The sequence below is a fragment of the Oryctolagus cuniculus genome, chromosome X, assembly GCF_051225735.1.
Source record: "Oryctolagus cuniculus isolate XC-2025 breed Fujian yellow rabbit chromosome X, ASM5122573v1, whole genome shotgun sequence".
NCBI lineage: Eukaryota > Metazoa > Chordata > Mammalia > Lagomorpha > Leporidae > Oryctolagus > Oryctolagus cuniculus.
Genome location: NC_142888.1, coordinates 88,376,376 through 88,403,420, shown reverse-complemented (window position 1 = coordinate 88,403,420; position 27,045 = coordinate 88,376,376). Strand labels below are relative to the sequence as shown.

Sequence of the window (27,045 nt, the reverse complement as noted above, 5' to 3'; positions counted from 1 at the left end):
CACAACAAATAGCATTTGAACTGTTTTTGAATCTTGTTTAAATGAAAGTATATATTGGTTGTATATCTTAAATGGAAGTATGTGTTATTTTGTCTGGTTTCTTTTGCTCATCATTACAGTTGTGAGACTAATTCAAATTGTAGCACATAGCTTGCTATAACTTTATGAATACACTGCAACTCATTCATTTTGTTGAAAAAACATCTAAAGCCAGGAACCAGGAGCTTCTTCCAGGTCTCCCACGTGGATGCAGGGGCCCAAGGACTTGGGCCATCTTCTACTGCTTTCTAGGCCATAGCAGAGAGCTGCATGGGAAGTGGAGCAGCTGGGTCTTGAACCAGCTGCCCATATGGGATGCTGGCACTGCAGGAGGTAACTTAATCTACTACGCCACAGCGCCAGCCCCGAAAAATCATCTGGTTTAATCCACTCAGAGTGCTGTCACAAAATACCTTATACTGAGAAGTCCAGTCCCATATGGGATCCAGCACTGTAGGTGATGGTTCAATCCTCTGTGCCACAACTCCAGCCCCTAGAAATTCCATTTTTTAAAAACCAATGTGTTATCCTGTCCTTGTTCTCTGTATAATTTTTAATCATTTATTTTCTAGAAACTAGTAAACAGTTATTTTTAAATCTACATCTGGAAATGTTAGTATCTGGGGTCCCGCGGTCCTGTTTCTATGCTCTGTTTTTGCCTCTGTTTCTTGTTTATATATCCAGGATTGGTTCATCTTCCATATATGCCAGATTGTATATCCAACAATGAACTGAAACTTCTTTTCTGTAGCATTGTCTGTTGCTTCTGCCAGACACCTAGAAACACTAGCAATCTGGGATCACCTTATTGCAATGTGAGGATCGAGATTTTTCTGGGTCACCAAAATGATTCAGAACTGAACTGCAATCTGTGTAAAAGCTGTTTAAGGTTCAACTCATTCTAAATATTAGGGTTCAACTTTACAGGTTTTCAACTCAAATTGTACAAATTTTGCCAGGGATTCTACCCTTATTGATCTTGGTAAATTGTGTTCAGCTGTCTGAAGATAGTGCATTGAATCCAGTGATTTTTTTCCCACATGTGTCTATTTATATGAATTCAATCAAAACTGTGTTCTTCCATTTTATAGCATCTTTTGGACATATTCCTATATATATTTCTCAAGTTTACATTGGTAAACGTGGACTCTGTCTTGCATGTAATTCTTTCCCCCCCAAGTCTGTCTTAGAGGAATAATACTATTACAGAGTATTTCAGCAAGGGAGATCACCTTTATTATCTTGTAAGGAGTCTTTACCTGGCAAAGGAAATTTAGGGGGTTCAGTGTATTCATATTTTTATGAATCTTCCAGGTTTCACCATTTCTAGGTGTCAAACTCAACAAGTTTTCCAATTGGTATGTCATTGGCATTTATCAGAGTTATCCCATTCTAACCTGAACAATTAGTGTAGATGATCACCACCTTCAAGTTTTCTGCCAAGTGTCACTCTTTTGTTAAAATTTATATTGGGGAGAACATTTGGCCTTGTAGTTAATACACCAGTTAAAACACTTGCCTACCTAGTGCCTGGGTTTCACTCCTGGCTCCTGCTCCTGACACCAGCTTCCTGCTAATGCACACACTAGGAAGTAGCAGTGATGGCCCAGGTAATTGGATTCCCACCACTTGTGTGGGAGACCTGCATTTGGGGAGTGAACTAGTAGATGGGAGCTCTCTCTCTCTCTCTCTCTCTCTCTCTCGTCTCTCTCTCCCCCCACCACCATTACTGTCTCTCAAATAAATTAATTTGGTGCTGGCGCTGTGGTGTAGCAGGTAAAGCTACCATCTGCAGCGTCAGCATCTCATATAACGTTTTCCTCCTGTCCAAAGCCCTAGAACTACATCACTTCTAGTGGATCCCAATGTAAACTGTGAACTTTGGATGACCAAGAAGTGTCAGGGAAGGTTCATCAGTTGTAACAAATGTAGCACTCTGATGGGGTGTGTTTATAAAGGGGGAGGCTATGTGTGGGAGCAGGGGGTATCCTGGAAATCTCTGTAACATCCTCTTAAATTTGTTGTGAAACCTGCTCTTAAAAAAAAACACACACACAAAGTAAAAAAATGCAGCTCTTCATTTATATGCCATGTAACCTATGCCTTTGTAATTGTTTTATTTCTCTTCATAATATTTAGCAACATCTGATATATCAAATGCCTATCTGTTTTGTTGTCTAGGGTGTAGCTCTCTGGAGTACAATATAAACCTCATGAGAGTATACAATTTTGTCTTTTTTATTCATTGCTCATCTCCAGAATCAGGAAGGTGCCTACTGCAGAGTAGATGGCCCATTAGTATGCTGTTGTCCGAATTAAAAACCAAGGATTTTAGGTTGTAACTTCACTGTGCAAATGTGTTTTCTTTTCTCATTTAGGGGACAAGGAACTAACACTTAGTGAGTGACCACTAAACACTATAATTAATTTTAATATGTTGTATTATTTAATTCTCAAAGCATTCTCTAACAAAGTAGTTATGATTATTATACCCATTTTTCAAAATAGAAACTGAGGGTATTTACTTTTTTTTATTGATAGTGAGGCTATTTACTTTGTTCAAAGCCATACAGCTTAATCAGTGTTGGTGCTGCTAGGATTCCAATCCAAATTTATCTTTCAGGCTCATGTAATTTCTACAAATCACCACCCCCCAAAAAAATTCATTATTAGAAATGAGCTTACCAAATTAGTTCTTACTTTAATGGCTTTTGGGAAGGGCAAGTAGTAAGATGTCAAGTCAAAAGCTTTAAGGAGAAGTATAAATTTGATTGGCTGATGAACTTCAGGAGAGTACTTCAGGATAGAAAACTCTGGAGGAAACAGACCCCGGTGGGAGAAGCATCAGAGTTCAGAGTGAGGCCAAAGGAATCTTCGTCACAGCTGGACTTTTTGTCACTTTGTCCTGGCATTAAAGTTTTGGTGTATATCCCAGGAGCAAAGAAGAGGCATCTGAGGCCCTATAATAAAAGAAAAAAAAGGCCTCAAACTATATTGTGAAGTAATGAATATGTTAATTAGCTTTATTTTGGCCTGCACCAGGTCCCACATGCCTTAGCTTGCTTTCTCCATGCATGCTAGCTGCATTTTTTTAAAAAAAGATTTATTTATTTATTTGAGAGGTAGAGTTACAGACAGAGAGAGGGAGAGACAAAGGGAAAGGTCTTCCATCCGCTGGTTCACTCCCCAAAAGGCTGCAATGGCCAGAGCTGGGTTGATCTGAAGCCAGGAGCCAGGAGCTTCCTCTAGGTCTCCCACGTGGGTACAGGGACCCAAGCACTTGGGCCATCTTCTACTGCTTTCCCAGGTCATAGCAGAGAGCTGGATTTGAATAGGAGCAATTGGGACATGATGCCGGCACTGCAGGTGGTGGCTTAGCTTACTATGCCACAGTGCAGGCCCCATAGCTGGATTTTTAAAAATTTATTTATTTGAAAGGCAGAATTACAGAGTCAGAGGGAGAGATTGAGACAGAGAGATGCCGGCGCTGTGGCTCAATAGGCTAATCCTCCGCCTTGCGGCACCGGCACACCGGGTTCTAGTCGCACTCGGGGCGCAGGATTCTGTCCCGGTTGCCCCTCTTCCAGGCCAGCTCTCTGCTGTGGCCAGGGAGTGCAGTGGAGGATGGCCCAAGTGCTTGGGCCCTGCACCCCATGGGAGACCAGGATAAGTACCTGGCTCCTGCCATCGGATCAGTGCAGTGCGCCGGCCGCAGCGTGCCGGCAGTGGCTGCCATTGGAGGGTGAACCAATGGCAAAGGAAGACCTTTCTCTCTGTCTCTCTCTCTCACTGTCCACTCTGCCTGTCAAAAAAAAAAAAAAAAAAAGAGAGAGAGACAGAGAGATGCATTTAGACCATCTTTCATTGCCTTCCTAGGGGCATTAGCAGGGAGCTGGATCAGAAGTGGAACAGGTAGGATTTGAACCAGTGCCATATGGGATGCTGGCATCACAGGCAGCAGCCCAATCTGCTGAGCCACAGTGCTGGTCCCTACCTGCACTGTTGACCTTAGAAAGGGGAAATGGTTGTGGCAATGGCTGAAACTGTCTACCTTCTCTCACTCAGCCTTGCAGCTGGGTTAAGACCTTTCCAGGTCCTAAGCACTAAGGTTATGCCTTCCCGCATAAAACACAAGACCATAAAATAAGTGAAAGTTTTAGAAATTCTCTAATTTCCCTCACATATGACTAAATTACTGCTTTCCCTTTTTATTTATCAAATACCAGCATTTTTCAAAATGTGTTCTTCTTGATAAGGGATCAAGTGGGAGATAGTTTATTTGTTGGTAGCTTATGTGGCACTTTGTATGACTCTGAATAATCTAACACTGTGCAGAATGAAATAAAAGGGACCTAATTCCCCACCCAAAATGATTTGCCTGGCACAGCTGGACATTTCTGGGCAGTTTATATGTTATGACCACTCATTATCGCTGCAGCACCTTCCCAGTTTGCAGAGAGCGAGAAGAGATCCAAGGGATGGAGCAAAGGAAAGGTTAAGTTTGAAGTTGTAGATAAGCAGAAAGGGTTGGAGCATGGGAGTGCTGATGAGAAAGGAGGCATGGGTGAGGTAACTAAGCTGGAGCCCCTTGGGCAGCCGGGGTTCCTGGAGGCTGGATACCAAAAGGAAGTAGGAGAGGAATACAATTGACTGCTTTGGTTAAAGATGCCCCCACCAGTCTAGTGATGCATGGTGGAGAGCCACTATGGCAAGGGCAACTAACATTACAAAGAGGGGTTAAATGGGGCCTCGTTCTCATCTGTATTTCTCTGTGCTAGTGTAGGAGAAAGCCACAGAGACTAAACTGTGACCTTGTGAGGCTGGATCTATAGTTCCCATCAGACTACTGGTCCTCACCCTTTCCCATTCTTCACACCTGACTAGGTATAAAGTCAGACTTACATGCTTGCTATGGCCCCTAGGGGTACAGGGACAAAGTGCATGACAGAATGGGAGCAAACAAGGAGAGGCAGGTCCTTAGTATAATATAACCAAACAATGAGTTAATAATAATAATGTTAATAATAATAAAAACCCAGAAAACATAAAACTGTTGAAAACCCAGAACCAAATTCTAAAATATTTGGATGTCTGGGACTGGTGCTCTGGTGCAGTGGGTTAAGCTGCCATCTGCAGTGCCAGCACCACTTATGGGTGCCAGTTTGAGTCCTAGCTGCTCCACTTCTAATCCAGCTCCCTGCTAATGCACCTCGGAAAGCAGTGGAGGATGGCCCAAGTCTGTGGGCCCCTACACCCATGTGGGAGACCTGCAAGAAGTTCCTGGCTCCTGGATTTGGTCTGGTCCAGCCCTGGCCATTGCAGCTATTAGGGGAGTGAACAACCAGCTTATGGAAAATCTCTCCCTCTCCCTCTCCTTCTTTCTCTCAGTAACTCTGGATTTCAAATAAATAAATAAATGCTTTTAAAAAGTAAAATATTCAGATGTCTAAATTTTCTTTTAACAAATGGCAATATTTTTGAGAACTCCTATTTTTATTCTGTCATTGTACAAATACTCAATTTCCCTGGAAGTATGTGCTCATCTGATCTATATTCTATAACACTGACATTTCTCTTTTCATTCATTCTTAAGCTGATTCTGAGTAAAGACTGCCAACTGTGTCATATTAGCCATGGCTATGAAATGGACTATTTTCCACTAGTGGCTAAGATGAGACCAGAATATGGAAAATAAAGCAGGCTTTAAAAATTCAATTTGCAGTAGATATATATGAATAATTTATGTGTCCTTACTTTATAACATAATAATTAAGGTACCATTGATTTATTACAAAAAGTTAAAGTATGTTTAATGATACTACTTTATCTGTGAATTTAAAATTAAAATATAAATCAAAGGTATCATTAAATATAATTTCACCTTACTGTATATTTCAAAGTCCATGGGTTATTTTATTCTAATGCTTATAATCTCTTAATTCAGCTAAAAAAGAGATGACTCTAAGAAGTGACATGATAAATAATTTAAAGCGTTACATTTTATGCCATAATCCTGACAAGAGAAGTGAAAGACGATCTAAGGTGGCAGAGGTTCTAAATTGCTGAAAAGGTATTAGCATTCTGGTCTGAAGTTTTGGCATATGAAAGAGAAAGTTATGCTTTTTGACAGTTTCTAATTGAAAGATTTACAAAGATTTGAAATTGATAATGGTTTTATTGATTTGGAGTGAATTTGTAGAATCACTATTGTGTCTAGAGCTATGATCACGACCAGGAAAAGAAAAATAAATTTGACTCCTGGACATCACAGAAGGAGATTGACTCAGAGGACCAGAGAATGGATGTCTGCGGTGAATCATGATGGAATGGCAATCCCAGGAAGAGAAAGAAAAATATCAAGATCCAAATCCATACTTTCTTCTATGAAAGATGTATTTTGTGTTAACCCAGCATTTTCACTGAACGTGTCTTATGATTATTTTAGCTTATTAATGATACTATAATAGTAGCTAGTTGGTATTTATCTCCAAGGCATTCTACATGCTTTGCAGGCACTTTTTTATTATTCTGCACCATATCCTTGCCAGGTGACAATATTCATCAGCTCCTCCTTCTAAGGCAATTTAAAGAAAGAAAAACAGAGATAACAAACAAGGAACAGATGAATAGCAGAACTAGGATTTTAAAAACAACAACAACAGAAAATTTTCTCAGATTTTGATTCCTATCCTGGTATATTGTGCACAAAGCTTTTTCTGCCTTGCTTGAATGTGTATGATCTAAAATAACCAGCATGCAGTGAAAGTCCAACAAAGCAAAATTTTATTTTTTTTGCAAGTTAATTAGTGATGTTTTTGACAAGTGTGAGTTTTCTTTGGTACCTTCATGGGAAGTAAAACAACAGTTTCTCATATTCCTAAGATGTATTATATTCTAAGAAGTAGACATTCCTACTGGGGGCGGGTGTGGAGCTAGGTGCTGGAGGCAGTTCTTACTGGAGGTCTTAAATGGCTCCTGACATTTTAAAGTTAAGCCAACCAAAGAGGGTATTGTTAGATAGGAGGGGCTTTGAAATTTTGTTACAAGATCTTTGCCTTGAAGTTTTGAGCAGATTATAAGGCCATCTGTCCAAGACAGAAAGTGATAAAGCTACTCCCAATATTTATTCTTGCTATTTAACAATACTTTCTAACAAAACTTGATTCTGACTGTGTTAAAACATCAGCTATTCTGTACGGTAAGGAAAATAATGTTCTGGTTAATTCAAATTACCATGAATATATCTGTTTTCAAATACTACCCAGGACAACAGAGTCAGATATTTGCCAGGAAATTGATATTGTGGATATTTAATTTTTTTTTCTGAGGATCGGAAGACACTACACAATCACACAATGTCACCAAGGCACCTTAATAAAGAGCAGTTTTCCTTGTGCCACAAGTGAGCTGAAGTGACAGCTGACAGTTTCAATTACTAGAATGCTGGGTAAGAGTGTTGATCTAGAAACACAAAGCAGCATGTAATTGCCTTATGGAGCTCCCTTTCTTTAAGATTGGTTTCAACTTCTCTGTGTTTTAAAAGTACTCATGTCAAAACCAGAAACCTTAACCTACAGCATTGCTGTTTGAACTCCAAGTCCAATTTAAAGCATCATTACAGAGGCAGTATTAGCTCCTGATGTAGTAAAAGCATTTACCTAAGTATCAAGTATGTGCTTTAAGCTCTAGATTGTTGTGGTTTCTTTTTGTGATTGGGCTTTTCTTTTATTATAATACAGAGGATTTTCTTCTTTGAGTGATAAAAGCTCAAACTCCAATCAATTGATTTAGAGGACTGTATATAACTCACTTTACCCACTCTGGTAAATGTGCTGATGCTTAGTGATATCTGACTTGACTTTGCCTTAGTGATTATAAAAATAAATAAATATTGACTTCCTTTCTGTGAAGGCAACAGAGGTTTTTCAGTCTGATGCTTATTTTTGTTGCTGCTCTTTTCAGAAACCCAAACTGATGGAAGAGTTACTTGCCTCTCTGAAGAATCAACCAAATGCAAAAGGATTTAGCTGAGATGTAGGCAGAAATTTCCTGAAACATGTGAACGAGTTTTATTAGGCAGGGATGTCCGCCTCACTTCAAAGCCAATCAGGGCTTGAGATGGGAGAGCAGAGAGCCAGTGCAATGGTTGTCAATGGCCTGTACCCACCTTCACATGTTTGGTGCTGCTGATTGCCAACTTCAGGCTAAGGAGGGAAATGAAGAGGATGAGGAGAGAGAAGACAATGTAGAGTGCTTCCTTTTGACTTGGAGTTTTGAAGGCTAGTACCTAGGAAGCTTGGTCTTTACCACTGAGTTAAATAAAAGAATCTTAGCCTAGCATTTCAAATCCTTCAAAATCTGGCTGAAATCTGTCTCTGGGCCTCTCTCAGTCGTCATCCTTTCCAGAGATGCTGGGCAACCAAGTAACACTGGTTCTGCGCTTTCCTTATAGAATGCACCACAACGTTTTGCCATACACAGTTGGTCACACTTAGACTCTGGCCTTCACAATATTCCTTTGAATTTGAATCCTATCACGCTCCCTTTTATTTTAGTCCACATTGTTACTGGTGTCATGTTTTTGTTTAAAATAATAAAGATTTGTTTATTTATTTATTTGAAAGTCAGAGTTACACAGAGAAAGGTAAAGAGATAAAGAGGGAGAGAAAGAGAGATACAGAGAAAGAGAACTTCCATTTGCTGGTTCACTCCCCAATTGGCCACAATGGCCTGGGGCTGGGCCAGGCTGGCACCAGGACCCAGGAGCTTCATCCAGGTCTCCCACATGGGTGCAGGGACCCAAGTACTTGGGCCATCTTTTGCTGCTTTCTCAGGTGCATTAGCAGGGAGCTGGATTGGAAGTGGAGCAGCCAGATCTCATACCAGCTGCCACATGGGATGCCGGTGCTGCAGGAGGCAGCTTTACCCACTACACCACAATGGAGGCCTTTATTGTTCTTTGTTGGGCCTGCTCCTGCCTGATGGCCATTGCACTTCCTATTTGTTCTGCCTGGAATGCTCTTTCTAGATATGAGGCGAACTTCTTCCATCATCTTCTTTAAGACTCTGTAAATCTCAAATTTCCTCTGAGGCTTTCCTTGACCACTCTATCAAATTACAGTCTCCTGGTCCTCCCCAGATCACCTATTCTGCTTTCTTTTTGTCATAGCACATTTTCTGCTGTACAGTGCCATTTGCTTATATGTTATGTTTCTTTTCTGTTCTCTGCCACCACCAGAATTTAAGTTCCATTCTAGCAGGGAGTTTCTGTTCTTCACTACTATGTATCCAGCACCTAGAAACAATGTCCAATATATAGTGTGCTGAATAACTGTTCACTGAACAAATGACAGAATTGTTACTGTATCCTTTGCCTGAAATTCTTCTTCATATATACCAATCTCTTAAGCCATCCTCAGATGCCACCTCTTCCTGAAACTTTCTCTGATTTCTCTCACCATTTTTCCCTCCTATGATTCTCCACGGGATAACCTATGATTTCTCCTGTTTGAAATAAACTTACTGAAATTTCCCCTATGATGTAGTGACCTATGTGTTTTCTTCTTCCTCTTGTAAATATTTATTTCTGGAGGGTATGGTTGTATTGTTATTCATACCCCTTTCATAAAGGACTTAAACATGAATTTGAGCATTCCACTTCTGGGATGGTAGCATGAGGAGCTCCCTAGACACACTCCCTAGTGAAACAGTGATAGCTGATGAAAACTAAAACAAATATGAAAATTCTATTAAAGGTATATGGCAAGTGAAGAAATATTTATTCAAGAAAATCTACTAAAACTCAGTAAGAAGAGTTGGAGTTTTTGTGGCACTTGATTTGTGACCTAGTTGCTCCCTCAGTCCTCTCCAGCTCACCTTCTTGGAAGCTCTGCTCCATGTGGGTGTGGCCAAGAAGATGGGATTCCCTCCCTACTCATCTCCCACTCAAAGAATAAGGTGTTGTGATGGGAGGGGCAGGCTGCCAGCATTTCTTACCTAATCCAACTCAGAATTAAAAATTTAAGATTTCAGGGTCTGGTATTGTGCCACAGCAGGTTAAGCTGCTGCCTGCAACACCATCATCCCATATGAGCACTGGTTTGAGTCATGGCTGTTCCATTTCTGATCCAACTCCCTTATAATGTGCTTGGGAAAGCAACAGAGATGGTCCAAGTACTTGGTTCGCTGCACCCATGTGGGAAACTGTGGGATTTCCTGGCTCCTGGCTTCAGATCTGCCCAGCCCCAGCCAATGTAACCATTTGAGGGTCAAATCTGCAGATGGAAGATCTCTCTCCCTCTCTCTGTGTAGCTCTGCCTTTCAAATAAATACATGTTTTTTAAAAGATGTAAAATTCCTGGTGCTTGTGGCTGAGAGATTGAGTGGTCCCTTCCTCCACCCAAGCTGCACTGATAGAGACTCTAACCAGGGCATATCAGTATAAGAATACTGTGGTTTTGACCATCCTCATCCTTGCTCACTTGTAGGGCAGAGTTTTTATGGCTGGAAAGACAAGCTCAGAACAAAGGTTACTATCCCTAGTACTTGATGCTGTGTCTCAGAGATTTTTCCCGTGTGCAGAGAAAGTCTATAATAACAGAAATCTCTGAAGAATCCTCCAAAGAAACTAACTTTATTGAAACAAAGTACCTAAAGGCATTCTTGATAGCAATGGAGATGTTGGTAGTGAGTAAATAAGAGGAGACTTAAAGATTTTTTTTAACTGAGAATAGCATGTTGAACCATAGAATAGCTTAGTTCACAAGAGAAAATCAAGCAATGATACATCTATGGAGAGCCCTCTCGGGGTCAGAAGAAACCTCAAAGACTCTCCCTAAAACTCTTCCCACCTCATTTAATTGGATTTCACTGTGGAGAAATTTTTGTACCAGGGCATTGTCGAAAACAATAGAGAAATCCACCCCATTAGTGGAGCATAACAACTGAGTGTGATGCCAACTGGACTGAAAGGTTGAGAAAAAAGACGAGGAGAGTCCTTCTAAAACCACCGCTATCCCAGAATGACTGTGTATGTGCCCAAGGTGGTGTCTTTTGAGTAATGACACCACAAGCTAAACACTACGGGAAAACAGCTTTACTAAAAAATAGCCTAGCCAAGCCATTAAACTAATAAACTAAAACAAAAACAAAAGCTTCAGGGAGTGATAAGGTGAATCAGTACCCAAAGTTGGTATAATACTTAAAATACCCATTTTTCATGTAAATTAAATAAAAGTTATTCAAAAAGAGAAAAAAATAGGGAAGTGTTAACTAAGAAGAAGTAAAAGAGGAAGAAGAATGTGGAAACTACTCCAGATAACAGAAACATGTCAAATGTAAGAGACTAGGAATTTAAAGAAGCAAAAACATTTTTGAATAAATGAACTATGTTTAATGGAGTAAAGGAAGCTATGATAAAAATGTGCAATCAAATAGAGCATGTCACTAAAAAGATATAATTTTAAAAATCAAGAACTGAATGGAAATTTTGGAGTTAAAAATATGATAATCAAAAACAAAAGTTTAGTAGAAGCCAACAGTAGACTTCAACTGCCACAAGAAAAACAATCAATGAACTTGACAACAAATTAATAGACATTATGCAATCTCAAAAACAGAAAAAATAATGAAGAAAAATAAATATTGAGTAAATGTGGTACACTATAAAGTACACAAAAATACGCATAATAGTCATACCAGGAAAAGAGAGAAATAAACAGAATATATTCCAAGAAATATGGATGAAAAGTTCACTCATTTCATAAAATACATTGGTGTACATGTCCAAGAAGCCCAATGAACTTCAAATAGGGAAAATATAAAGCGATTCACATGCAGTCACATCATAGTAATAGTACTGTGTAATGGAGTAGGTGTTTGATATAGCTGTTAAGATGCCACTTCATATGCCTGCATCTCATATTTGAGTGTCTGGGTTTGAGTCTTGTCTTTAATCCCAATTCCAGCTTTCTGCTAATGCAAACTCTGGAAGTAATAGATAATGGCTCAGTGGTTGGATCCCTGCCATCTATGTGAGATACCCAAATTGAGTTCTGGGCCCCTGGTTTCAGCTTGAAGCAGTTGTGGGGATTTGGGGAGTGAACCAATGTCTGTCTCTGTCTCTCTGCCTTTCCAATAACCTGAAAAGAAATAAAAGCATTTTAAATGCTAAATGCCAAAGACAAAAAGAAAAATCTTAAAAGCAGCAGGAGAGGGGTCAGCACTGTGGTGTAGCATGTAAAGCCACTGCTGTGGGGCCAGCATCCATAGGGGCACTGGTTTGAGTCCCAGCTGTTCCACTTTATTTAGTTCCCAGCTAATGTGCCTGGGAAAGTAAATAGGGAACCTGGAAAAAGTTCCTGGCTCCTGGCTTCAGATTAACCCAGCTGAACCAGCAGAGGGAAGACATTCTCTCTCTCTCTCTCTCTTTGTAACTTTGCCTTTCAAATAAATAAATATTAAAAAAGAGAAAAAAATCAGCAGGATAATAGACAAAAATGACTCATAATGTTCAAGAGAACTCCATTAAGATAAACAAATGATTTCTCATCAGAAACAACAGAGGCCAAGAGGCAGTGGAATGATTTATTCTAAGTGTGGATAGAAAAATGAGTAACCATATTTATCAATATTAGCCTTCAAATATCAAGGCAAAATTTAAAAATTCCATGATGAACTAATAATGAAAGAATGTGTTCTAAGTAGGCCAGGTTTATAAGAACTATCGATTGAGGTTTGTTGGTATAAAAAACAAGTGATCATACAAAGTAATGTGATTTTACATGAAAAACAAAGGCTGCTATGCAATTATAAAGATAATATAAATAAATATTTTTTCTCTGTTATTGATTTAAAAAGCAATGGCATGAAAATGTTGTTGCCTTGTAACACAGAGAAATGCAATCTATTTAACATTAACAACACAAATGAGGTGGGTGGGCACAATTAGATTAAGGAAATGTCACTAGATGGTAACTCAGATCTACAGGAACAAGTAAAAAGAACCAGAAACGATAAATAAGGTTAATGATACAAACTATATAGATATATATATTTGCCTTTCTTTCTACTCCTAGCTTGTCTAAAAGACATAAAATTATATATGGTATTATAATAATCTACTTCTGGTTGAAACATAACCATGTGGGGGTCAGCACTGTGGCATAGCGGGTAGAGCTGCCGCCTGCAGGGCTGCCATCCCATATGGCTTCTCCACTTCCAATTCAGCTCTCTGCTATGGCCTGGGAAAGCCGTGGAAGATGGCCCAAGTCCTTGGACCCCTGTACCCACGTGGGAGACACAGAAGAAGCGCCTGGCTCTTGGCTTCGTATCAGCTCAGCTCCGGCCATTGCAGCCATCTGGGAGTGAACCGGCGGATGGAAGACCTCTCTCTGCTCTCTGTAACTCTTCTTTTCAAATAAATAAACAACTCTTCAAAAAAAAAAAAAAAGAAACATAAACGTGTACCTCAAAAAGTTTGTAGAAAATTGAATTAAAATATGTTTATTTTTGTGCTAAATATTAAAGTCATTCATAGATTTTTCATACTACTCAATTCCAAAATCTTTCTTTATTTGAGAGGCAGGGAACTAGAGAGGGAGCACTGACTCATGGGTTTACTCCCAAAACAGCCACAGTGGCCAAGACCAGCCAGGGCAAAACCACAAGACAGGGACTCAATTCAGGTGTTCTATGTAGGTGGCAGGGACCCAACTACTAGAAATTTCCTCGGTTTGCATTGGCAGGAAACTGCAGTTGGGAACTGGAGCTTGAACCCATGCTGTCCAATATGGGATATGGGCATCTTAACTGGCATCCTAGTAGCTGGATCAAACTATTCATGAGCTATTTGAATACCCTTTGTATGCTTGGATTTGAAAATATTTTTGTGGGTTGGTGCCTTGGCATAGTGAGTTAAGCCACTGCCTGCAATTCTGGCATTCTACATGGATTCTGGTTCAAGCTGCAGCTACTCCATTTCCTATCTAGCTCCCTGCTATTATGCCTGGGAAAGTAGCAGAAGATGGGTCCAGTGCTTGGACTTCTGCTACCTATGTGGGAGACGGGGATGGATTTCCTGGCTTCAGCCTGGGCCAGCCCCTGCTGTTGTAGCCATCTAGGGAGTGAACCAGCAGATAGAAGATCTCTCTCTCTCTAACTCTACCTTTCAAATAAATAAACGAATATTTAGAAAATATTTTTGCATCAAAATAAACTCATTTTTTATTTTCTTGGAAATTTATAAAGTATCCTCATATAGATATAATGTTTATGATAATGGCACAAAAATGGAGGAGTACAATATAGGACTAAATTTTCTATATTTGACTGAATTAAGTAAATATTGGGCTGGTGTTGTGGTATAGCAGGTAAAGCTACTGCCTGTGATGCTGGCATCCCATATGGGTACTGGTTAGTGTCCCAGTTGCTTCACTTCTGATCCATCTCCCTGCTAATGGCCTGGGAAAAGCAGCGAAAGATGGTCCAAGTGTTTGGGACACTGCCATCTATGTGGAACACCTGGAAGAAGCTCCTGGCTCCTGGCTTACTCCTGGCCCAAACGCTGGCTGTTGTGGCCATCTGGCGAGTGAAACAGCAGATGGAAGATCTTTTTCCCTCTCTGTCTGTAACTCTTACTTTCAAATAAATAAATAAATCTTTTTTAAAGAAAGTAAATATAAAGTGGATTTTCATAATATATTCAAAAACATGATTTAAAAACCTATTAGGTTTTTTAGAAAGTATTTACTCAATGCAAACAAAAAGCAGTAAAAGAGGAATAAACAAAACAATATGAAATGTACCGAAAACAAAATGTACAATGGCAAATGTAAATCAAACTTCTCTGTCTCTACACACATACCCAAACACTTTTGCTTCTTTCATTTTTGGCTCCAAGGAAATAGAGGTGGAATAAAAGCAGAAAAAAAAATTGAACTTCACTATTCCAATTGTCATTGCTTTTATATATGTTTTACCTGTGTACTCCAGTGGGGAGGTAGCATGCCGTAGTGAAAAAAAATTTAGGCTGGGGAATAACACAGATGAGACTGCTAGCAAGTTGCTTGTCATTCTAAGACATAGCTTTTTTTTTTCTTAACTAACAAAAAGGGATGACATAATTTGCTTGACAGTGTTGCAGTGAAAATGAAATCACTGTTTCCCAAGTGTGGTTGGTTATGCAGATCTACAAGTATTTAACAAAACTTAATTTTGTCTTCCAGGCCAGATTGTCAACCCTCTTGTCTTTCCTATAAAACACAAGCACTATTGCTAGTTTCTTGGGTTTTCATCTAGCACCTGAGGAGCTAATTTTAAATAAACAAATTGTATTTTTAAAACAATTTATGTTTTGAAGAAGTAATGCATTTACATGAGTTGAAAGCAGAATAAGGAAAGCAAGAGTATACAAAGTACTCAGGGAGATGTATTTCTCCTGTCTCTACTTAGTGCCCCTCTTTCTCCTCAGGTAAATGATACAACTAAGTTCATGGACATTCTTCTAAGCAAGCACAAAGACACATTATTCTCCTCCTCCTCAATTGTTTTTTTATTTTACACAAATGGAAGCAACCTATTTATATTGTTCTGCAGCTGTGCTTCTCTTTTAATAGCATATCTTGCTTATATGTCTATTTAAGAGAGAGTTTTCTTATTACTTTTTAAGCTACATGGTAGTCCATCATTTGGATGCTCCATAGTTTATTTAATCAGTGTTCTAATGATAGATACTTTTTGATCAAAGGTTAAATGGAAATAATAAATATACATAGTGAATATTTCAAAGTGTAAATTGAATTGCATTTATTATTGTTGCAATAATGCATGGTAACAATAAAAGTCATACAAGATTTGAATATGAAGAGGATAAAATAAAAATTCATGCTTCTTGCTCACAGGTTAAATCCGTGTATTGGGTTCAAGTTTGTTCCACATATCTCACTATTCTCAGAGCAGGAGCTACCCAGAACTACTGATGGATGACAGAAGCACAAGAGGCTAAGCTACTTACATCAAGTTCGCTAATACTCCTGTGGTCAAGCAAGTCACAAGACCAAACCTAATAAAATAGGAGCTACTCAAAGTCATAAGATAAAATGTGTGTAAAAGTGCAAATCTCCAATAGTGAGGATGCAAAGAATGGGGAACAATACCAACATACCACGTAATAAATAATGGAACTTAAATTTGCCTCTCATCACATACTGCTCACTACCTTCCCTTCCAAAAAAAAAAAAACACTATTGTCAATTTCTTGAGTATTTCCCTAGAAATATTTTTGTAATAGAGGTCTGTGTATATAATTTCAGCAGATATTGCTATAATGCTCTGAAAAAATGGTTGGACTATTCCATACTCTAGCTACGTGTGAGTGAGAGTTTATTTCTTCACATACTTGCTAACAGTGTGTACTATCCAAAATTTATCCTTTGTCATTGTTTAGGTTGCAATTATTTATCAATCTATATATGCTCATTTGTATTTTTAAATCTGTAGTATCCATTTCCTTTGCCTATTTTTCTATTGAGTTGCTTTTTAAAATTGATTCATAAGGGTGCTTTATATATCTACAAAATACTTTGCTTGACATGTTACATTTTTTTCTCCCAGTGTATAGTGTCTCTTTTGATTTTGCTTATGGTGTTTTTTTTGTAGAAAGGTTTAATTTGTATGAAGTAAAACTTACTATTTGCTTTATGGTCCATGGTTTTGAGGTTTGCTTAGAAAGGTTTCTAAGGAGGTCTACTCCTTACAGTGCTGATTTGACAGTTCTGGGACATGGTTCCAAGAATCTTTAACAAGATGCTAAACAAGTAATTCTGGCCCTCATCCAGGTTTAGAACATGAATGAAATATAAACAAATATGTAAAGTACCAAGCAAGTAGTAAACACACAATAACTACTCATTCTCTGGTGTCTCTCATTACTATCCAAAGAGACAGCTTTGACGTTTGCCTTGGGCAGAGGAGAATAAAGTGAGGCTTTTTTGGGGGGAGGGGTGTATTTTTTCTGCAAAGTCACTTACCTCAGTTACTGAATTATGATAGATTTTTGGCATCACTAAATGGATATCAGCTATTTTTACCATGAATCAGTGTGGATCTATCAAATATCCAAGAGTTGGTGAATTCTATAAAGTTCCATTCTTTGTCTTATTAGGAAGGTGATGATACTGACCCTAACCTAGTGGATGATCTGAATTGATATATTTAGAAGTAGTGATTGAGTTGAATTAAACAAAGCCAACACTTTCACCTTTTTCTTTCATGTAACCAAGGAAATTTGGGCTAAGAGGCCATATGTAGGTAGGGGAGTGAACCATAATTTGGTAATAGTCCTTGGTTGTAAAATATATTGGACCTGAATAACCTAAGCATATATAACCCTGGTCTTGTTCTTAGGTGCTTATCATATGACAATATCTCATTAGTTCCTTGGGTAATTATACTCACTTCCTCTTGTCCTTTCCTGGGATGGGCAGAAATCAAAGATTTTCTTGAAAGTATTTCTCAAATGTTAATGTGCATGCAAAATTACTCCTTAATTACTTGTTAAAGGGCAGATTCTGATTCAGGAGGACTGGAAGTCATGCCTAACAAGCATGTCTAACAAGCTTGCAGGTGATGCCCCAGTGCTGCTGGTCAATGGACAAACTTTTAGGCAAAAGGAACTAGGGCATACAGTTTTACCAAATTCTTTCTGAAAGATCATTTGATGCATTCCTCATTTTCTTGACATTGTATTTCTTTTGGGGTGCTAATCCTCACACCCCCAGATCCTTTTAGATCACATCATTTAACCATGAACAAGACTTGTAGAACTGGACAAATAGCCTTCTCCGATGGGTTTTCCCCCACTCAGAGAAAAACCACTGATCTGCCATAGTCCCTTAAATCCCAAATTTTGGAAAGACTCGTTAAAGTGGCTGGTGAAAGGTGATGTTATCCAGGAGAGTAAGCTTAGCTAGAGTAGTTGGGCATTAATCAGATTGGAACACCAACCACGGTCAGCAAAGACAGTATTGAAAGAATGGTGAAGTGCATGGTAGAGTAAGTTCTGCTAGGGTCAGAGGTGTTAAACGATACATAAAAAGGCACTCGTTGTTGTGGGGAGCAACTGAGACTAGGCTAAGTTACTGGAATTAAGACTTATTCTATGCATCTGCTCTCCCACAATATGGCGCTGGGAGAGGAGGAAACAGCTTCTACACAGCTGCCTCCAGTTCAACCAATAAACAGCAGGACCTGCTCCTGATTGGAGGAGAGCAGCGTACTCGGCATGTGGGTAGCAGAGTTGGGATTGGTGGAAGAGGACTATAAAGGAGGAGAGAGACAACATGCACCAGGAACATCTATGAGGAACACCTGAGCAGCCCCCGAGAGAGCCGGCTGGTGGTGTGCCGCTCCCCCGTGGAAGTGGGGAAAGTGGCAGGGGGAACCGCCCTTCCACGGAGGTGGAAGGGTCGGTAGCCAACCCGGGAAGAACCAGCAGCAAACCCGGGGAGGGCCGAGCAGACAAAAGAACAGCGCAGGGTCCTGTGTCGTTCCTCCACGAAGACGGGGAGCTACACGTTGTTAGAGTGAAGTTGAGTCAAATCAGATGCTGAAGGATGATGAAAGAAGGAACCAACAGACAGGAAGAGGTTTGTTGTTGTAAATGAATTGTCTATTTTACTTGCCTAGAGTATTGTTGGCTAGGATATTCAATGGGCTCCCCTTCTCCAGAATGCTCTTTAACAACACTCTCATATGAGTAAGGTGGCCTCATCCTCTGGTCAAATGGCTTCACCCAAAACAACTTAGGTGCTCAGCTAAGGCCCAGGGCCTGAAGGATGATGCCATCCTAGTGGCCAGACTGGACAGTGCCAGGAACTCCATGTGTACAAACAACAAAAACCTGGGAGGGTAACTTAGTATTGGTTTCCCTCAAAAGGATTTTTCCTTTTACAGCTGACCGACCTAAGACCTCTCTGGATCTCCTGGCTTAATTCTAATTGCAGAAGGAATTTACCAGGACGGGGGTGGGGTGGGGCGAGGCTTTTATTTATTTTTGACGGGGAGGGGCGGGAATTTGATGGGTGGAATGGTTCATAAGTGAAAAAGAGTGTGTCAACTTGGCAAGAGTGGCAAGGGAGTGTGACTTTAATCACGCACAGGTTCAGGTCTTAAAAGTTGAATGGACGTGCTCGCTTCGGCAGCACATATACTAAAAAAAAAAAAGCTGAATGGATGGCGGGCTGAGACCAAGCGGCCAAGAGGAGGGGTGGAAACGCAGGGATGTGTGCTGCGCATCACAAACAAGGCGCTGGAATGCTCCCTTCAGGTGCCTGTCTCAGTTTCTTGCTCGCTCTCTGTGGATAATGCGGAGCGATGGAGCAGCCTCGGAGAACAGCTGGAGAAAGCTCGGAGAAAGACAAATTAATAGGAGCCCAGCGTAGCAGCAAATGTTGGCGCACAGTGTTCAGCTGACCCGTTAAATGAGCAATCCTGTTAAGTGTGTTAATCAGCCCCAAGCCTGAGAGCCGGAGGAACGCTCCGGGAGGTACCTGGCTGGCAAAGAAAGGATACTTTGCATTGCTGCGATTGAGATCCTGCAGGTTCCTGGGTATTAGGCCCTCTCCTCGTCCCTTTTAAAGACGGGGATTTTCTAGGCTGCATGACATTGGACCAGCAAGTGATTAGGAGCATGCCTGGGTAAACAGCAGAATGGGGCCCCAGGACCCTACCTGTCTGCCTGCCCTGTGATTGGTGGAGCTGAAGAACCCTGAGTCTCGAGGCTCTTTTTCGGGAGAGGGGTGGAAAAATGGAATTCTCCCCGGTACTGGGAAGCTCATATTGTAAGTAAAACTAGGTGCCCCGCATCTAAAAACATTAAGTTCTTATGTGCGGGGAGCCAAGCGGGTGAACTTCTGGGTAAACCACAAGTCTATTTCCTGTTCAGTCTCTGGAGCTGCGGAACAGGAGAAATGAACTTTGCTTAGGGTTTTCCACACCTGCGTTCAGTTCAGTTGAACACTGGCCCCCAACGCTGTATGCCGGCCTATTCTAGTGCGGACGCTAGACGGCGCTGCCAGGACGCGCTTTCTTTCTCCGGGGAAAGGTAAGAGAAGTGGCGTGTTTTTTTTTTTTCTTTCTGTAACCGGGGAATGGGGGACTTGGGGTTGGCAGCCTTGCCCACTCTCCTCACTCTGCCTCCCCTCTCCGCCTCCCCAAATCCAAAGGGGTGTGGAAGAGGAGGAGCAGAAGCCGCTCTTTTCCGTGACGCGCCAGAGCAGTTCTAATTCCCACCTCCTCCCCGGTGGAATCAATCAGCCAGGAGGCATCAAACTGTTAGCGACGAAGACGCAGCTCTTGGTACTTCCACTCCCCTGCCACCCCCATCCTAGGCGTATTTTGGAGGCGGCAGTAGCGCTGGCAGGATGTGAGGCGACCTGGAGCGCACCTCCCAGGCGCCGCTCTCCTTTCAGTGCTAGCAGGAACGTGTGGTCTTTTTGCGCACTGGGCTCCCAGGCAAGGCTGGAGCACCGAACAGAGAGGTGGGCTGGCAGAGTTCGCACTCGCAGCCGGCTCAGCAGTCAGGTCGAGAGGGTACCTAGGGGGTCTGCTTCCTGGTGGTGCAAGAGCCGCAGCTTGAGGTGCCCGCGTTCTGGCTTGCACCGCTTGGCCCAGGCAAGGTGCGGCAGGAACAACGCTGCTCTGAAGAGAAGTCGCTGGCAAGGAAGAGGCTGGGAGGCGGGCGACCTAAGAGTCGAGGTACTCTGCTGAGAGGCTGCACCTGCCATTCTAACTAGGGCTGGAATGATTTAAGAACCTCCCTTCCAGCTGCCCCGAAAGTCCGCAGAAGCTCCGCTGAACTCTAGAAATCGGCCCCGGGCCGGAAGTTTCCCGACATCCTCTGGCCAGGACAGGGAGCAGAGAAAACGGGCGGGGCTGCCGGGTCTTCTGCCGGGATAGACCTGGGCTTCCCTACGCCTCCTGCCGCGCCGCTAGTCTTCGGGCAGCGTTTCTGACCACCCAGGAAGTCCGAGCCCGCGCTCTCCAGAACCCGGCTCGCCATCTCGCCTTGGACATGGAACTACACGCCTGAGACTCGCTGGACTGTGCTGGCTGTTTTGCAAGGCTCAGGTAATGCCTGCTGGCAAAACGAAACAGTTGGCTGGCCAGAGCCAGGGCGGGAGGGAGAGGGGGAGAGGACGCGCTGCGCTCTCAGGTGGCCGCAGGGAGCAGGCAGGCCGTGGCCAACTGAGGCTCTAGTGCTCCTGAAGCCTGGGTCCCAACGCCTGCAAACTTGCGCGCTTGCGTTCTCTTTCTTCAGCTTTCCCAGAAAGTTTAAGGTTCAGAGCTCCCAAGACTAGGGGTTCCTTACCTGCAGGAGCGTGCGCCATGGGTCAGGTGTGGAGGAGCCGGTGGGTCGCATTTGCGCGGCGGGATCTTTGGGGGTGTCTGCAGTGGCGCGCGAGCTCTGCAGCCTGGAAGGCAATTTCTCGCTGGGCGCTTCTGACTGTCCACATTTCTGCCCGTGGCGGAGGGAGTAATTGGCGCGGAGAATGGGGCTCCTGGGCGGAGCAGCAGGGGGTTCTCCAGCATTGCGCTCGGGTTCCTCGGGATTTCCACCTAGGGTGAGGTGGGAGTGGAGTGGAGGGGAGTGTTGGCGATCTGGGACCATCTTTGCCTAACGGCACTCTCCCGCGGACCCCGAGCCGCTTTCTCTCCTCTTCCTGCAAGAATTTCCGCTGCCCCTTGAGCGAGTTCCCGGGTTGAGTGAAGCTCTCCTCACCTTCGCTCAGGGGTGTGAGGACTGACTGAAGCCGAGTTGCGCTTCAGACTTTTTGTGAGGGAACCCCAAAGTGAGAGAGTGGGGAAGAGTGATGTGTGTTTCTGTGGTCTAATTCTGCCTCAGGTGTTTCCGCTGATCCCTCGCCCCGTTTTAGGGACTTAACAGGAGGCATTAGTAAACAAGCAGGTTTTCTCCATTCCACCCACGAAAGTTCTGACTGGGCTAAAGTGTTGGAAAAGTACTTCTCGGCTGAAAGTTACTTTGCAGCCTTGCGCGGGTATTTTTAGTTTTTGGAGTGTGGTATCTTTTTGGGCATAGTTTAGTCCTGAATTGGACACTTTTCTACCACCACTACATTCAATCTCGTGTAGACGTCCAAGTGAACTTTTCCTTTACTTCTTGGCCAAGGGGACCACGTGTAGACCATTAAACGCGCGGCATAGCTGAGGGCAGACCAAACAGAATTAGCAGGGTGGTAGGAAAGAATGTGTCCCTGAGGCCTTGCAAGTTCAGCGGGCATCCCACATCAGGAAGACTATCAGTTACAGGGTTCCTGGGAAGGAAGGTGTTAAGTGTTCCGGACAAGAATGGGGGGGGGGGCATTTTTCCACTGACACACCACCTCCCACTTCCCCACGGTGGCATGCGTTGTCCCTGAGGAGTTGGGGGTCCTTGTGCCCATGCATGCTGCACCATTGTGCTCTTTGCCACCAGGGTCGCTTGAGCTTCCACCTCTTGGCTGCCACTCCGAGGCGTTCCTCTCCGTTTCTTCTGATAGTATTTGGGCAACTGCCCTGAGACCCAGGGATAGTGAAGTTCCCAGGTGTTCCAGAGCCCGGGCTTCAGCGGAAGCTTACTTCAGCTCCTTCCAGCCTTTCTACCCCCTCTCCAGCACGGAGTAATCGAGCCACTGCAGTGGCACCACAGGGCGCTGGATCCCTTGCTCTGGCTCCAGCTCTAAGCCGCCCCATCACCGTGTGAGCGCTCCAATTGCCGGTTGCCCTAAGGCTAGACAGTCCGCAATTATGCACGGAAGCAGTTGATTTAAATAGAAAGCATTTAAATCTGGGTAAAAGATTGTGGCATCAAAGGCTCCTGGCTTCACTGCCCTAGCTACAGCTCCTGGGAAGGAGGGACAATTGGCCAAGAAATCTGCCTTGGTGACAGCAAGCCTTGACCTCTTTTGTTTTTGCCTGGTAGGTCAAAGCCAGGCCTTTTTCTGCAATAGCATTGGGAACTTAAATCCAGCTTTGTGGTATAACCTCTGCTACCCTCTTTAATTTCTAGCCAGTCTTAACTCAGGTTGAGCAACGGGGTCCTATTTCTCTTTCTGTGGGGCTCTTGCTAGAAACTCTGCAGAAACTAAAGGTTCTGCTCAGAGGTTGGGGACTTTGGGATGCTCCCAGACTGTGTTTTTTTACAGGCAAGAATCAAGCCTCAGTCTTGACTTACCCATTCATTTCCTGAGACACAGTTCCTTAGTTGAGTAGGACATTCTTATTTGTCCATTGCTGGTAATAGAGTGAATACGGGGCTCTGCTGCTTACCAGGGTGAGCTGATGGTGTGCCGGCATGAGGAGCAATCTGAATTAGCCATCTGGAAAATGTCTCCACAGGTGCAAGGCTCAATGAAGTTTTATTTAGCTGTAAGAACACATACTCTAAAGAACCTGGCTATATAAAAGACATGAGTTAGGAAAGGACTACTGCATTTTTAAGACAATAAATGAATCTTAATTCATCAAATATGTTGGCTTGTAGACTTCATTGAAATGGGTCTTTGAAAAAACATTTGCTATTTGTGAAGAAGGGGAAAAGCTGGGAAAGCAAAATGAGTTAAAATATGGTTGAAATAATCATACACTTTAATTAAACTGAATTGTGTGATGGCCTGAGTAGATTCTCTGACAGATTGTGGCAGTATGATGAAACTTAGAGGAAGCGCCATTTCTCCCTTGAATTTGGATATTTCTGTACCATGGCAGCCATGATCACAGCTGGGACTGCTGGAAGAATACACTGCTTTCTTCATCTGAGATGTACCATAAGCTCCTTGGTGAAAATGCACTGTAATCAAGTGGAAGAGATAACAAATCCAAAGTTGGAGCTATTCAGTAAAATATGAAAGAAAAATCGCTGCCAAACCTTGAGGTGTGGGCAAGCAGGGATTTTTCAGGGCTGATTCTAGCTATACCCAGTAGCTCATACCCTTTAAACCCTGATGTTGGTCATTTGAGCCTAGGTCGACGAGAAGGGTGATTAGAGCAAATTTGGAAAGAGATAAATATTGAAGCTGTAATATGTTTTCCGGAGCTGGGACTTGAAAATATGCCTGTTATTATGTTGACACTCTGAGCTATCAGGGGCAAGGAATTTACCAAAGTAAAACAGTGTAAGGCCTGATGTGAAGATGTTTTGCATGGCTCCATCTGGCCCAAGCCACCACTTGGGCTGGTTCACATTGACCTGGCTCCTAATGACAACAGAAGCACTGGAGTGAGTCCATTGTGAGCCAATTTCTTTCCAGCTTCCCCTGCCATAGACAGGGCTTCAAATCTTGGGTTAAACAATCTAAATCTGTGTTCTCTGGGCTACAGAGCCCAACATTAGGCTGCCCCTTCCTTACTGTATTTTTACCTTTAAAGCACACACCTTCAAGTAGCTACACCTTGGCTTCTCTCCTGAATTCCAAAATGTTTTACCTGCTTTGCTTTATTCCTCTACCTTGGTGTTCTATTGGCATATAAAATATACTCAAATGCTAATTCAGTGTTTTCCCTCAAGCAAACTTTTGTCTTTGTTTCTTTTTATTTTTGATTGACACATTTGTAATTGTACATATTTATAAGATGTGTTTCCATATGTGTCTTGTGTAGTGCTAAATCGCAGGACTTCTTACCTTGTTTATCTGTGACTCCCTTCTGTCTCATTCATTCCTGCCTCTTGCAGCCTGTCATTTATTAATTGCTTTGATTCTTGTCTCTGGAATGGGTTTTGTTCCTTTACATTCCTACTGTCACCACCTGCAATCAGGTCTTGGATTCGTCACTTTGACCTGCAGGAAATGCCTCTTCTACCCTCTTTGGTCTGATCTCCAATTCAATATATACTGCATATGAAGACCAATCTTCCTGGAGTCCATTTAGTTCTTCACTTAAAAGTGTTAAATACCTAGTGAGTGGATGTTAAGTGGTATGGATTGTTATTGAATTTGAAATTTCTAGCAATTTGAGTTGCCTGATACATTTAAATAGGTTGCATTGTAACCCTAAGAATTTCTCCACCATTTCAGGTGTTTACATAGCATGGACTTGCATTTGGCCAGGAGCTCAAGCATGAGATTTGAGAGATTGGACTACATGATGTGTCAGTACTGTAAACCCAGAAAGCCCATATCATCCCTTCAACATCCAAGGACCTGAGTAGTGTGTTTCCTACCAGTTTGCCTGCTGAAACTGTATCTTTTAAAAATAAGTATTGCATTTTCAGAGTCCTGTTTCTTACAGTCTGTTTCTATGCCTGAATGGGTTTTTGTTGTTCTGGCTCATTTGGGTGTGTGTCACAATTGGAAATATCTAGACCTTTAAGAATTTTTAACATGCTGTGCTTGCCTTGTACTTTGTTAAATGTTTTTTCCTTCTTACCATGCTTAATAGTTATAATAATCTTGAGATGGGTGCTCTTTCCAAGCTAGGAAACTATTTTATTGATCCCACAAACCTAGTATTGCTCTGGGGTTCTGAACTCAGATGATGCTAGTCTTCAGTGACTTTGTTCTCTCCTCACTAGCTCTAATGTCAAGTGTAGGTTCTTTAGCTAGAACTCTCGGGCTCTGAAAGTTATATTTAGCATTAGCCTAGCTAGTAAGCCTTGTTTCTCACTGCCTTCCTACTCACATAATCTAGACAGAGCTGACCACTCACTGTTATCTAACATAACCTTTGTCATTCAGCTTTTGTGCCTTTGCCATCCTTTTATCATGAGTATTTTCCTCTTCTCCCTATCACATTTCTATTTCTCTGCCTATTGACAATGAACCATGTTGAAGAAGCAGCTTAAGCAGCTGGCTTGGTGGTGCAGTGAATTAAGCTGCTGCCTGCCATGCCAGCATCCCATATGGGAACTGGTTTGAGTCCCAGATGCTCCATTTTTGATTCAGCTTCCTGCTAATGCACCTGAGAAAGCAGAAGATGATTCAAGTGCTAGGGTCCCTGCCACCTACATGGGAGACCCAGATGGAGTTCCTGGCTCCTGGCTTCAGCCTGGCCCAGCCCTGGCTGTTTTTGGCGAGTGAATCACCAGATGGAAGATATCTCTTTGGCCATGTCTCCTCTCTCTGTACTGCCTGTCAACTAAATCAATAAATCTTAAAAAAAAATGAAGCAGCTTAAGTGTTACTTCTTCTATGCAGCCCTCCCTAATTTCTCATGTCTCATAGCAAAATTCTTTTGAAATTGACACTTTGATTCCTCTTATTTACCTTGTTCTGCAACTATCATTGCTATCTGGGTATTGATTATTTCCTCTACTACATTTTAAACTTCTGGAAGGCTGCCTTGTCTTTTTTATTCTGGAGTGCCAAACATGTAGGGGACATGTGTTAATGTATTTATTTGAATTGCCTTTGATATCTCAGGGTTAGCCTTAGCATTTTACTGAAGTTCTATATCTGATATTTTAGATTATACTGGAAATTATGTGCTGATAATGCTATGAAGCAGTATAATAGAGAAGTGATTTTCTTTAGATAGCTATGCTCTTCAAGTGCATAAAGTATATACATTTTTTAAAGATTTATTTATTTGAAAGTCAGAATTATACAGAGAGGAGAGGCAGAAAGAGAGGTCCTCCATCCAATGGTTCACTCCCCAATTGGCTGCAATGGCTGGAACTGTGCTGATCCGAAGTCAGGAGCTTCTTCAGGGTCTCCCACACGGGCACAGGGGCCCAAAGACTTGGGCCATCTTGTACTGCTTTCCCAGGCCATAGCAGAGAGCTGGATCGGAAGTGGAGCAGCCAGGACTAGAACCAGAGCCCATATCGGATGCCGGCGGCTTCAGGCCAGGGCATTAACCTGCTGCGCCACAGCACCAGCCCCAGTATATACATTTAAATGAATTATAATTAAGTGAAAGGAAAAACTCAGTCCCTCAGTTTTACACTAGTCAGTAGCCACATATGGTTAGTGACTACCGTATTGGTAAGCACAGCTCTAGAGCATTCCCATC

The 27,045-nt window shown here is 42.2% G+C and overlaps 2 protein-coding genes across 4 annotated transcripts in view; one reads left to right on the top strand and one right to left on the bottom strand.

Annotated features, from left to right (window-relative positions):
• Window positions 1-2,726: 2,726 nt before the first annotated feature.
• LOC149119697 (uncharacterized) lies at window positions 2,727-23,467 on the bottom strand. Its single transcript, XM_089324492.1, has 2 exons — window positions 21,407-23,467; window positions 2,727-2,999 (listed from the first exon to the last, which is right to left on the bottom strand). Exons 1-2 carry the CDS (start codon window positions 21,704-21,706, stop codon window positions 2,838-2,840), a joined length of 462 nt encoding a protein of 153 aa, XP_089180618.1. The 5' UTR covers window positions 21,707-23,467; the 3' UTR covers window positions 2,727-2,837.
• IL1RAPL2 (interleukin 1 receptor accessory protein like 2) overlaps window positions 17,818-27,045 on the top strand; it is a 1,320,043-nt gene continuing 1,310,815 nt past the window's right edge. The window contains exons 1-4 of one of the 3 annotated variants that reach the window (XM_008272830.5): window positions 18,347-18,683; window positions 19,364-19,877; window positions 19,982-20,140; window positions 20,863-21,165. The gene's annotated coding sequence lies outside the window, so the exon portion shown is untranslated. Of the gene's footprint in view, window positions 18,684-19,363; window positions 19,878-19,981; window positions 20,141-20,862; window positions 21,166-25,109; window positions 26,170-27,045 lie in introns of those variants that run through there. The other 2 variants (XR_016228120.1, XR_016228121.1) reach the window with 2 other exon arrangements.

Coding starts and splice junctions, on each gene's coding strand:
- LOC149119697 (XM_089324492.1), bottom strand. CDS start 21,706: ATGGTCCCAGATCGCCAACACTCCCCTCCACTCCACTCCCACCTCACC. Junction 3,000..21,406: donor CATGGCGCACGCTCCTGCAG/GTAAGGAACCCC, acceptor CTTTTATTATAG/GGCCTCAGATGCCTCTTCTT.